Source organism: Lactuca virosa, chromosome 3 (assembly GCF_052849685.1).
Source record: "Lactuca virosa cultivar CGN04683 chromosome 3, Lactuca_virosa_CGN04683_v6, whole genome shotgun sequence".
NCBI lineage: Eukaryota > Viridiplantae > Streptophyta > Magnoliopsida > Asterales > Asteraceae > Lactuca > Lactuca virosa.
The window spans coordinates 165,583,582-165,598,094 of NC_136428.1; the positions used below are offsets into that span (position 1 = coordinate 165,583,582).

Below are 14,513 nucleotides of genomic sequence, written 5' to 3' on the forward strand. Positions count from 1 at the left end.
AACACATGCATGGATAAATGACATTGAAGGATTTGTGTGATGCCATCTTGAACACTTCAAAAGGAAAGTCAAACATCCAGGCTCTCACCTCTCCTCTTAGGCTCCACATTGATTATTATATGATCATAGATTGTCAAGGAAAATAAGGTGATCTTCATGTGGCTATTTTTGTGAAGGGATAATGACTTGAAAGGGTAACGAAATTTCGATTTTGTTCACATTTAGTCACTAAACTTTTTTTCGTTATCTATTTGTCATTGAACTATTGAAACTGTTCACATTTTACCCTTATTACCGGCTGTAGGGTAAAATGTGAACAGTTTCAATAGTTTAGTGGCAAATAGATAACGAAAAAAAGTTTAGTGATTAAATGTGAACAAAATCGAAAGTTCGTTTCCCTCTAAAAAGTTCAATGACTAAATGTGAACAAACTTCCTCTTGTATTATGTTTTAGCAAATTATTTATTTTTGTTAAATTGTAGCAACATTTGTTGATTAAGAAATCTATGAAATAAAAAAACAAAACCCTGAAAATATATTTAAAAAAAAACAAAAAACCGAAACCGAAATAAAAAACCAATGGTTTGACATTTTCCAAAATAAAAAATCAAAATTTCCAATCTGATTTTGGTTTTACAAAAAAATGAATCATTCTCACTGATGTGAATTATGACCATTGTTTGGCATGCGGAATTAAAGAACACACAAAGAACACGGTGATTTGGGTGTTTAAGAGATGCATTCGATTATGAAAAGGTGTTTACAAAAAAGGATCTAGATCTAAATCTACATAATTAACACACACTAACACTCTCAATGTTACATTTCTCAAGCACACCTCTACATGTGGTATGAACCCACCTTATATAGAGGTGTTTACATGTCTCTCTCTCTATCTCTCATGTCATAAAGGGGGATTTTTGGATAGAAAATTCTGAATTGAGCGCTTTCTCATTCCCTTTTTGGTTTATAATCATTTGTCGATTATAAAAAGGGGGAGGGATTTAGATATGGAAATCCGAAAGTTGAATTTTTGTAAAACCAAAATCAGATTGGAAAATTGTGATTTTTTATTTTGGAAAATACCAAACCATTGGTTTTTATTTCGGTTTTGGTTTTTCGTTTTTTTTAATATATTTTTCGGGGTTTTGTTTTTTTTATTTCATAGATTTCTTTATCAACAAATGTTGCTACAATTTAACAAAAATAAATAATTTGCTAAAACATAATACAAGAGGAAGTTTGTTCACATTTAGTCATTGAACTTTTTAGAGGGAAACAAACTTTCGATTTTGTTCACATTTAGTCACTAAACTTTTTTTTCGTTATCTATTTGTCACTAAACTATTAAAACTGTTCACATTTTACCCTTATGACCGGTAACAGCCGGTCATAAGGGTAAAATGTGAACAGTTTCAATAGTTCAATGGCAAATAGATAACGAAAAAAAGTTTAGTGACTAAATGTGAACAAAGTCGAAAGTTCATTACCCTTTCAAGTCATTATCCCTTGTGTGAAAGACAAGAAGGAAGATTAAAATAATGAAAAAACAAGGGAACAAAAGCTGCCATATTGAATATTTCAAAAGGAAAGTCAAAAGTTCATCTCTCTTCTATTTGACAGCCAAGCTTAACTCGCCACATCATCAAACCGGTCCCACACACACTACAACATCTTTGGCTGCACTACAATCGGGATTTTCAAACATTCGACTTTTATCCGACAGTCAATATTTTTTTTTTGGTAACTTATTTTATCACCGAGGCTTTGGAAGAAAGGTTATGAACTAGAGAGGGACCTCCCTGTCCCACTTCAAGGGGAGACAGGTGTTTAAAATTGTCATATTTTTTATTTTATTTTTATTCATCAGTCTAAACATTTAGGGGAGAATTATATTAAAATGTTTGACAGATGAATTTTTATTTTTGACCTAGTAGTTTTAGGGTTTTTCAGATTTTAAACCCTAGCACTATAAATAGTTTAGGTCGTTTTTTATTTTAGTTAGATCCTCTTTTTACTCTAGAATTTTCGATTTTCTCATTTACAGAGAAAGTGAGAGCTTTTTTTTTTTTTGATGTGAGATTCTCCATTGTAATCAAATCTGAAGATCATATGAATGAAGAAATATTTCATTGATTTTTTGTTTATCTGGAATTGATTCATCTATTATTCTTATTTTCCGCATTGTCATCTCATATTGTGTGAATCTGGGTTCCTACAAAATACTAAAATATACAGTTAGTATACACTACTGACCCATCTTGCAATGGGTCATTTAAGAGAAAAATATGATAACAAGCATCAGGGAGACAACTTAACGAGTTTCCCTTTTTAATCCATTTGTTATTTAGAGAAATAATGTTGTTGGCACACGATTGGAGATTTCTTCAAAAGTACACCCGTTGACTCTATGAGAAGCATCAACACAGCGATAAGAAACCCTGATTCTAGATTTTTTTTTCTTTTAAAATTAGAACTTTCATTTCTTTTCATAACAAAACTTGAGGAATCTTGATCATTTGATTTGAAAACTCTTGTTTTAGTTCTGGACCATGGAATGTCATCAATGGTGTACTAGGATGACCACTTGTCATGGGACTCAGAGGAAATGGAAGAATCATCAGAAGGAGATAGTTTAGATTTACCTCCAGATTCTATGTTGCTAATAAAGAATTGATGATACATGCTGAGAATTTGCATTTACGGAGTGAGCTTCACCATTGAATATGGGAAATTTCAGCAAGGTCTTAGTGGAAGGCAAAAAAATACTCATGATGAGGAGGTTAAGGAGAAGGGTCAAGAGCAGATAAGCGAGATATACATTTAGTGCTACCATTAGAGTCAGTAGTAGAATGTGTATCAATCAGGGTTTGATTTATGTAATAGGTACTAACAAATCTAGTTTTAAAATCTTTCTCGAGATCATCAGCATTATAAAAGGTTTGTTTAGTCTCGACCTTTTTGAGTAAGGAAACAACACCTTCAATATTACCACAAAGAATTTTCTCACACAGATCAAGAATTTGATCATTAATAATTCTAGTGACATTAAAGTGATAAGAATCCCAGTTATTTAAAATAACTTCAATGCTTCTTGCATGATCGACAACTTTCTCCTTTTTAGCGTGAAGAAAATTATTAGTCAGTGAGTTCAAAAGAGAAAGGGGGTTCTAAGAGAAAGAGAGTTTTTCTTTAAGGTTTTTCAATTCAATTTTAAGAGGGGATTTTTCTTTGTTAGAGATAGAAAGATCAAGATGTAAATGATCAAACATGTCAGCTTTTTCAATAGAGGAGTAGTTGAAGAAATTTTTTACCTGACACATTGAGGCTGAGTCCCAGTCCTGAGACTTAGAGTCATTTGCAACTTGAGAGAGGTCAACGTCAAAAGTACTGATGTTGTCCCTTGATACGTCAGTATGAGACTCGTCGATTTGAGCCATGAGACACTTACCTTTTGTAACCTCATCATCAGAAAGCCCTTCTCTGTCGAAGGTGACTGATAAGGTATTCATCATCTCTTGTGCAGTTGTGCAGCTTTGAACCAATCGATAGACATGATATGGAAGAGATTTTCCTATAGAAATTCTTGCCTTTACATCACAGTTTATAACTCTTTTCTCTTCCTTTTTGTATCCAGACACAGATTTCTGCTTTAGTCCACTGAAAGATGCATTGTCATATAAAAAGATCGATGCATAAAGATGATGGGACCCTTGTTAATAACATCAAGCATGTCATAGTCCATGATCTCGAGAACATCTATAGCCTTTGATTTCCATGCAGCGAAGTTGTGATCATCAAAAGCAGGGATCTTGCTAACAGCTTACAACTTTGGATTATAGGAGGAAGACATGATAACTTGAATGTATCGTAAACCCGCTCTGATACCAATTGTAGGTTTGTATCGATCGGATACACTCAAGTATAAATAACAAAGAACAAACAAAACAAAGATTAAAAGGAAACAGAAGAACAAGGATGATCACGAAGATACTTTCACTAAGAAAAGGTTCTCACAAAGAGAATAGTCGCACAAAGCGAGGCACCAAGCTCTATTAGGGTTTAACCATAATAGTACAATATATACGATTATAGAAACGGAGATCCCACTATTTTGGAAATGTATACTAATCTATGTAAATGTCTGATCATAATCACTAAGATTACGGATCATATATATATATATATATATATATATATATATATATATATATATATATATATATATATATAGAGTATATATCTACCCAATATATAAACGATCACTAAGATCATTGGGATCACGATGTCGTTGATCAAAATGATGTTGGCGTTGGCGTTGACGATTGCGTTGGCGCTGGTGGACAGCGTGTTGTGTGTTTGACTCATCAGATCATAAGGTGTGACCTTACACAAACGTTACAAGGAGAACAAATCAACCCACTTGCTTTGTTCACGTGATTTGCTTCGACAACCCTAATACAAGTTTCTGATATGCATGAAGTTTTGTACATCCAATAATCACGAACGTTCTAAAATTTAGAATAAACAAACATGTAATATAAATGTGTGTGTGTGTGTGTATATATATATATATATATATATATATATATATATATATATATATATATATATATATATATATATATAAACCTTAATTTCCTGGTGCCTTCTAAATCAAAATCACACCCTTCTACGGACTCCACGTCATCTATTTTTGGATAGACGCAATGTTCCATAATTTTGATTAACGCTCTTCTTTCTCCTTCTTCAAAACTATCCGACGCATAGGTTGAACACTTTGGAGAAATGTTACCTTGATGTTTCAGCCATTTGAAACCGCCCCAATCCACCGTTTCCCTCCCCTGAAACCCATCATCCCCGTCTAATAAATCTCAGACCTTTATTCTAACCCATGGAGGGTGAAAATCGAGAGTTATAGAGAGTGAAGCCTGGTCACCCAATTTATTTTTCGGGGACCGCTCCCCGTTTTCTCCATTTAATCTCCATCGACCCTCTGAATCCTTTTTATTCAATCGATACCATCACCACGACTCATTTCCCAATTAATCATCGTTAGCGTCGTCATTCGACAAATCGATCTAAATGCTTAAGTTTCTTCTTCTCAATTTCAATCGTCGACACCAATATCTATGCTTAATTGATTTGAATTTCTGGTGACAGAGAACAACAAGCGTCAGTGGTGTCGATCAACGACTTTGAGTATATCGTTGAATCAATTTACAACGATGAAGACTTTCAAAGTCGCTCCTTCTGGTGCCTATGTTCGCTTCGGGTACGTATAATTACACATTAATATCTACATAACCCTAATTTGATTTTAATTTTAATTTCGACTTTTGTTATTGTTGTTTAGGATTAATCCAAGAGTTGGATGTTAAAACCCTAAATTATCCAATAGATATAAATTGTGAATACTAATGTAGAGAACTATGATTAAGAGGCTTACTGACTTTCTAAAGTTAGCACCAAGCAAGCATCCTTGGTTGCACTACCAGGAAAAGATTCCTACAAATAAGGGAACATAAACATGCTACTGTAACTCTGGTAATCTTTATCCTTTGCAAGTACTAATCAGACAAGTTTATGTTGAAAATTTTAAGCATTAATGTCATAATACATTTTTACTGATTTCACAGGCTTAAAGGAAGGTTGTTTGTTATCGTTGGTATGTTTCCCTTTCCTTTTCTCATTTGATCTAATTCTCATTAGTTTCATGAACTTTCTCTATTTGATTTTTACAAAATTCTGTACATGATACAATAGACGTAATTGGGACATATCGTGATGTCTGACGATAAAGACAAAAATTTATCTTTTTTTGAAAGTAATTCAGGCTTATCCCAACATATATGGTCCTTCACAGGATCTCACATATGGGAACCACAGACGATGCCACGTCATTATTTTGTATGTTTCCAGGTTACAAGTTGTCCATATCAGTAAAAGAAAATGTAAATTGGCTGCTATTGTGATTAGATAGTGAGTTAGGTTGCCTATATTTGTTAAAACAGGTAAATACGTTGCTATTTTTATTGGTTTCAGATTGCAAGTTGTCCATATTGGTAAAGAATGTGAGTTGGTTGCTGTTGTGGGTAGAAAATAAGTATGGTACCTATCTATATAAGTATAAACAGGTAAATGTGTTATAGTTTATGCCCTTTTCTTTTCAAAAATGATCAATTTTGGAAACTATTTGTATTTATATTTATATTTCCACAATTATGAAAAACCACCCATTCTTGTAAATTATATGATTTCCACGTTTCAAAAACTGATAGATGTATCTTAATGTCAAAAAAATACGAAGCTTCTAGATGTCGGTAGAAGATAGGAATTTCTTGCTCAAGTTTGGTTATTAAGTAAGTTAATCTTTTTCTTGATTATTCACTTAATAATTACTGTTTCATTCTTTCTTTCACATGTAACTGATTTACAGAAGGTGTTTAGTATAGAGGGTCATGTTAATTGGACTCGATGCAACTTATAATACTTTTGGTTTTTTAAGAAAAATATTCTTTCCCATGAAACTCAATATTGTTATATTCAAAGCAAGATGATATATTATGCATGTATTTTGTTATAAAAAGGCAAAAATAATGTCAAACGCAATAATGCTCTTAAACAATCATTTGAGAAAAAGTTGGCATTACATACCTTATAAAACACCATAAAATATATGTATATTGTTAGCTCTAATATACTTTAAGGTATTTTATAAGTTCTTTAATGCCAAAGTTTTCTCATATGGTTTTTACACAACATATTTGTGTTAATGTAATGAAAAGAATGGTTTGTGTTTGCTTTTCTATAGCAAAATGCATGCAAAGTTTGCAATGAATAAACTTTGTATTATAGCGTGTATATCTCTAAATTGAGCAAAACATATTTTCCTATTTAATTCTTTTTCTCATGGTTCTTAATAGGCGAAGATTCTCAAGTTAACAAACCTACAGTTCATCTTTTCTGCTCGCTCGGATGGCTGGTGATGATTCAAGCAATATATTGTAGCATTGTACTTTAACCTTTTTCGTTATTAGCATAACATACTTTAGACACCTGAAAAAAATACACAGATTACCTTTTTTGGGGTCGTGCTTAGCACATACCTCAAACTTTTCTAGTATATATATATATATATATATATATATATATATATATATATATATATATATATATATATATATATATATAAAACAACATATTAAAGAAACAAACAAATGATGTACACGAGGAGTATGATTTAATGGAGAAATTTCGAATTTTTGACGAATTTGTGCATAGAGGATCTCGATGAATAATAAGAAGTGTGATTTTGAAAATATGTTAAAAACTCAAAATGGCTAAATCGAGTTTTAATTGTGTGATTTATAAAACATCACACCAAAAAAAGTGTTTTAATGGTGCGATTCATAAACCTTCTAACCAAATAACAATATCTAATAGTGCCTTCTAACCAAATAACAATATCTAATGGTGAGGTTTTAGACAAGCGCACCAATATATGCATTTTTAGTACAGTTATACGTAAACCGCTTTAAAAAAAATCATGTTCTAATGGTGTGATTTATAAACCTTTGCACCAAATAACAATGTTTAATGGTGTGATGTTGAACACGCGCACCAATAAATGCATTTTAATGCAGTTTTATGAAACCGTACTAACAAATACTTTAAATGGTACGGTTTCTTGGTGTATTGATGCGAAAATAGTTATAGGTGATTTAATAATATTGTTTAAGGCTACAACCGCACCAATTAAAAAAATCCATCGGACTATTAAATTTGTTGTGTACTAGTATTAATTATAATCTCAAGAAAACCAAAGTATCTTCCATAAACACAATAAAACTAAATCAAATTACATGCGAGATAACACACCATACAACGCTCAATCTCATCTCTCTACTTGTTACCCATCAACAACATACATGACAAATGACAACAATACCATATTATTATTGTGTATATACATATGATTCTTCGCAAAGATACCATAGGATCTAATGATGTCCAGGAAGCTTCTCTTTGATCTTCTCCATCACCCCTTTCTTCTCGTGGGTTTCACGTCCTTCCTTATAACCACCACCACCAACGCCACTTGATGTTGTTGTGGACACCCTTTGATGTCCGTCCGTGTTGTGACCACCAGGAAGCTTTTCTTTGATCTTCTCAATCACCCCTTTCTTCTCGTGGGTTTCCTCTCCTTCCACATAACTGCCACCAACGCCATGGTGGCCTACTGCCGTTGTTGTAGACACCCTTTGATGCTCGTTTGTGTTGTGACCACCGGGAAGCTTTTCTTTTATATTCTCCATCACCCCTTTCTTGGCGTGGGTTTCCCCTCCTTCCACATAACCGCCACCAACGCCATGATGGCCTTCAGCCGTTGTTGTGGACACCCTTTGAATCTCGTTCGTCTTGTGACCACCAGGAAGCTTTTCTTTTATATTCTCTATCACTCCTTTTTTGGCGTGGGTTTCCCTACCTTCTCCATAACCACCACCACCAACACCGCCTGTTGTTGTTGTTGTGGAGACCCTTTGATGCTCGTCCGTGTTGTGACCACCGGGAAGCTTTTCTTTGATCTTCTCCACCACCCCTTTCTTCTCGTGGGTTTCACCTCCTTCCACATAAGCGCCACCAACGCCATGGTGGCCTCCTGCCGTTGTTGTAGTCACCCTTTGATGCTCGTTTGTGTTGTGACCACCGGGAAGCTTTTCTTTTATATTCTCCATCACCCCTTTCTTGGCGTGGGTTTCCCCTCCTTCTATATAACCGCCACCAACGCCATGGTGGCCTCCTGCCGTTGTTGTGGACACCCTTTCATGCTCGTTCGTGTTGTGACCACCAAGAAGCTTTTCTTTTATATTCTCTATCACTCCTTTTTTGGTGTGGGTTTCCCTACCTTCTCCATAACCACCACCACCAACACCGGCTGTTGTTGTTGTGGAGACCCTTTGATGCTCGTCCGTGTTGTGACCACCGGGAAGCTTTTCTTTGATCTTCTCCATCACCCCTTTCTTCTCGTGGGTTTCCCCTCCTTCGACATAACCACCACCAATGCCATGGTGGCCTCCTGCCGTTGTTGTGGACACCCTTTGATGCTCGTTCGTGTTGTGACCACCGGGAAGTTTTTCTTTGATATTCTCCATCACCCCTTTCTTCTCGTGGCCTTCTTGATCGTAGCCTGTCCTAGTTCCGGTGCCCGTACCGGCAAAAGGGGTGTTAGAGTGAAGTGGGTTTCCGTACTCATCAGTGTTCCGAACAGGGTTGCCATACTCATCTGTTTGCCGACCTTCTCTTCCATATTTTTGATCTCCTTCGTATTGTGCCATTTTTCTTTTCACTCGATAAGATATAGAAGAAGCTTGAAAACGTAGTATTGAACAACCTTGGTTCGTTTGTGATTTTCTTGTGTTTTATTTTATGAGATTTGGGGGGCTTTATATAGAGGAAACTGGAAAGTGAGACGATGAAAAGCTGGTATACGCGGTGAAATGAAGATGCGCATATGAGAGAACCACACGTTGTAAGCATTATACTATGGACTGTCTTTTTAATACATTCAGCAAACGAATGGATTCTAAACCTACATATATTATATTATAGATAAAGTCATAAGAGTCAATTTGTGAAGTCACGCCGTGTCGACAAGATTTGGTTCGTCGACATATTTCATGTCGGTAAGTTTTGTTTACAATATTGGTCAGTTATTTCCCCACCACACCAAAAATAAAATATTGTAACATCAGCCTCAAATCATACCACCTTATCCTTATAAAAATACTCGATCATTCCACCATTCTTATTTTTGTATTCAATAAAACTAATATTAATTAAAAATAAAAATACATCTTTGAATAAAAAATTAAAAAGTTACATTAATTTAGAAAAATAAAATATATAAAGTGTAATTTTTTATTACTTTCGTCCTTCCCCTGGCATTCGTCTTAATGATTCCTTATTTCCTAGAATTTTTTGTAAAAATTAATGTAGTATCACTACTAGAAAATGAAAATTACAGTAAGGTTATATTTGCATATATAATACGGATGATTATATCAGGGGTGTATTGTAGTAAGGTAATATTTACATATATAATACGGATGATTATATCACGGGTGTATTAGATTAGAGTTTTGTATTCTATAACCATTTGTAATCTCATATGATACACTTTTGTATTAAAACTAACAATATTTTACATCATGTACTCTATAACAATATATTAACACCAAACATCAAACTTATCACAATATGAAATACAAAATATATACAAGCACACAGACAAATATGGTACACTAAATAAAAAAAAAATGAGTACTTATTCTAGTAAAAGAGTACACTCCAATAATTCTTCAATAAGGCCATTTTGGTATTCTCCCATTTGAGCATGAAGGAAAAACACACTAGCTTGAAATAATAACATAACGTTCTCTGATCTTAATGTATGAATAATAATAATAAAGATAGATAATAGCAATTTGTGTAGTTACCTTCTTGTCGTGGTGGGTACGAAGAATCATCACATGCTGAAACTAGTTCCCATCTAAGATATGTTAAAAAAAATAATAATAATAAAAAATTGTGAGAATTTACAAGTGATGGTAACATTATAGAGGCAATTGATCCAGATATTTGAAAAAATAAAGAAAACAAAGGAAAAACATGTTCACAAAGTAATCCAATCAATAAACATGTCGTTGGGGAATTTCCTTTTAACACTTGGTGCTCATCTAAAAAGCAAAGGTAATAGTGAACGTACAACCTTTTAATCACAACCAAGGAAATCATAATTTCGTCATAAAATCAATTAACAAAGAAAGTTGAGATACATACACCAAACCACACGATGAAATAAGACAAGTTGAGATCGAGTCTCTTTAAACCTAGTTTACTTTAGGGACAAGAACTTATTCATCAGCAAACAGAAACGGTAATGTATAGGATTGGTATTCTTTGAAGCTCGTCAATGGATTTTCAAGATGAAAGAAGAAATCCAGTAGAATTTTCAAAGTCATTGCAGAAGCTTAATTAGATTTGGTTTCAGAAGTGATTATATCGTAGTCGATGCATTAATTTTCAGAGGAAACTGTGAAGGGTAGTGATGGTGGCATGAAAAATGATTGTGATCGTTGTGGTGATGATGGTGGTGCAGATTGCGTAAGCATGCGTATGGAACTAATGTAATGTTAGGGATCAATATTTCGTGGGTAGAACTAAATATATTTGTGTAACATCCCAAAAATATCGAGTAAAAAATTCATTTTTAGTAAGTCAAAATCACTCATTCATTAACTCAAACGACAATCAGATTAAAAGTATTCTCAAAACATCAGAGTAAAATCAAAAACAATTAATGTGAAATAAATCTTCAGGGGATGCAGTGCGATCAAGTCGGATTCTTCCTTTTGAAACCAGATGTACCTGAAAACATTTTAAACATAAACCGTAAGCACAAAGCTTAGTGAGTTCCGCCAACATACCACATACCATACAAATTAGTGGGCCCAACTCTGGGGTATGTTCCAACCCAACATACAATAATGGACTCAGACTTGGAGTATATTTCAACCCAACATACAATAATGGGCCCAGCCATGGGGTATATTTCAACCCAACATACAATAATGGGCCCAACCTAGGGTATATTTCAACCCAATACATATCAATGGGCCCTGCCCTGGGTGTATTTCAACCCAAACATACATGTAAGAGTCACAAAGACAGTTAACATTATACACGTTGCAATCTATTGGGCCGACATTGGTGCATTCGACCCACAAGTAAGTGAGAAGAGACTCACCTTATCAAAAGCACACTTAAATCTCTATAAGGTGCGGACCAGAAAGTAGTCACACCCGGATCAACCTCAAAGACAATTGAGCATTCCATACTATATCTTCATTATTATCGTGCCAAGAATAATTGACTCCTAAAGTCGTAGTCAGTCGCCAGATAACCCTATGTGACCAATATAAATACCATAAGTGTCTCGATTGTTTGGTTAGACCTATTACACCCTCCACCATTAAGTATATGATATGCCTTAGATAATTTAATTGTTTATAATTAATCATCTTACCAAAATAATATACTTAATTTCCTTATTTATTTTAACCACATAAAATTATCATTTTAGATACTCGAATTATAGTTTTAAACACACATTAATAAAGTTTAATAAGGCTTAGCTAAGTTTGTATTTTGACCCAATATTTGAACCCGAAAACTAGCTTTAATCATTAATTATTAATCCATGAAATTTGCCCCTTCATAAGTTCAAGTTTAATAAACACAATCAAATGATCTGAATTGATGAACCAAGTTTATTTTAAAACTCATCAAAGCCCGATTATCTGATCCAATAGCATTAAATCTACATAATGACCCATTGGGAATTAACAGCCCACACTTAAAGAGTGTAAACTCATTTTTTTTAACCGACAAATACAAATATATAATCTATTCCTAAGCTAACATCTAATTTCACATATGTCCACAATGGGACTTGAACCCTCGACCTCAAATGGGGAGGGCACCACCTGATACCACTGGGCTAGAAGCCTTTTGGTGAGTGTAAGCCAATAATTAAATACGATTTTTCATTTCATATGATTGTACTCTAAGTCTTCATTTAACTGTATTATATATTGAATTATATATGTTCTTTTTTTCCTTTTCTAATAATACAGACGATGCTAACAACTGTATTCTATTTATATTTTTCTAGTAGTGTATACAAGATTTCCCTATGTTATCTACTAGTTGTAAGACTCGTGTACTATACGGGTTAATTAAAAAAAGTTATATATGAAGATATAAACATGAAGAAGTTTTAAAGTAAATTGTGAAATACAACCAAAAATGATGAATAAGTAAGTACTTCAATCTATACTAATTAAAGAAACTATTGACATATTTTAAAGAATTGTCGTGAATCACAAAATTTTCAAAGACTTATTTGAATACAACATTAGATGTCCTATTGCTAAGATATCATAATTATTTATCCGACTAATCCCATGATAATTTATTTATTTAACTTTGTAATATATTCGAAGATTTTAATTAATTTTGTTGCATAAAATAACTAATTGTTAATTTAAATTAGTTTTACAATAACACCGTTTTGTATAACTATCCGGATTTCAAATAAAGACTGGTAATCCATTTCATCATAAATATATTGGATATCAATTGAATATTCTGATTTGTTATTATTACTTTTTTTTTACCGGCAAATACAATATATAATCTACTCCTAAACTAACACCTAAATTCACATACGTCCACGACGGGACTTGAACCCTCGACCTCAAGGAGGGAGGGCACCACCTGATGCCGCTGCGCTAGAAGCCCGTTGGTGAATATTCTGATTTGTTAAATTCAAATAAAACAGTTTCGATACAAAAATGGATGTTTGAATATTTTGTTCTAAATATAAGGATTGGCATGAAGTTTCCTACTTAATCTAACAACTAACTACGAGGTCATGGGTTCAATCCCAATACGAGAAGATTTAAATTATTTATGGTTTCAAAAAATATATATAGGATGATAAATGCATTATTTTATTGTTTACATCAAATGATTGAAGAACCAAGCCATTATCGTGCATATTTTGGATCTGTTTCAAATACAACGGTTTGGATTGGAAACTTCAAGATTAGAGGCGGCTAATATATATATATATATATATATATATATATATATATATATATATATATATATATATATATATATATATATATATATATTAAATCCAAAGGTGCTTAGGAATAGTACCTTTTTAGGTTTTAGGTTTTTGCCACAAAAGTGTACTGAATTTGACACTTTTAGTCCCTAAAGTCAAAATTTTTACATTTTTGCATTTTAATTAAGTTTTTGTGCTTTAAGGTTTTTGCCACAAATCTTTAATGACTTTGACACTTTTAGTCCTTGCAGTCAAACGATTTACATTTTGGTGTTTTTGCCACAAATCTTTAATGAATTTGACACTTTTCGTCCTTGTAGTCAAAACTTTTACATTCTGACATAAAAAACACAGAAAACTTCCTTTAAAATTTTGCCACCATATTTTCCCAACTTTGACAACTTTAACATTATTGCCACAACATTTTTGGATTTTCTCCACCAATGTCCCTTCTTTTTCGTTGTACACTTTTGACATCTAATTTTAGGGGTTGTCGACTTTCTCCCCTATTTATGGTGATTTACAATTTCAGCACATATTTTTTTAAATTGGCCGATTTTTTCCATATTACTCCAAAAACGGCGTAGCCGCGGGTTCTTTACTAGTTGTTGATTAATTCCTAATTAAATGTTTATTAATCTTATTATTTAAAAAAACAAAGATTCTCAAAAAAAAAATATAACAATGACAAGTGGAAAAAGAAAATATATCATTTTTAGTGAACATGTGAAAAAAATATAAATTATTAAAAAATGACAAATAGCAAAATAGATTTTTATTATAGATCGAAAATTGATGTTTTTTCATGAAAAAA

At 33.1% G+C, this 14,513-nt stretch overlaps 1 protein-coding gene across 1 annotated transcript; it reads right to left on the bottom strand.

The window, feature by feature from the left end:
• Positions 1 to 7,805: 7,805 nt before the first annotated feature.
• Positions 7,806 to 9,545, bottom strand: LOC145166784 (uncharacterized). Its single transcript, XM_079085824.1, has one exon. It carries the CDS (start codon positions 9,336 to 9,338, stop codon positions 8,004 to 8,006), a length of 1,335 nt encoding a protein of 444 aa, XP_078941950.1. The 5' UTR covers positions 9,339 to 9,545; the 3' UTR covers positions 7,806 to 8,003.
• Between the last annotated feature and the right edge of the window lie 4,968 nt (positions 9,546 to 14,513).

What these genes read in the sequence shown, in the direction of transcription:
- LOC145166784 (XM_079085824.1), bottom strand. Translation starts at nt 9,338, where the DNA reads ATGGCACAATACGAAGGAGATCAAAAATATGGAAGAGAAGGTCGGCAA.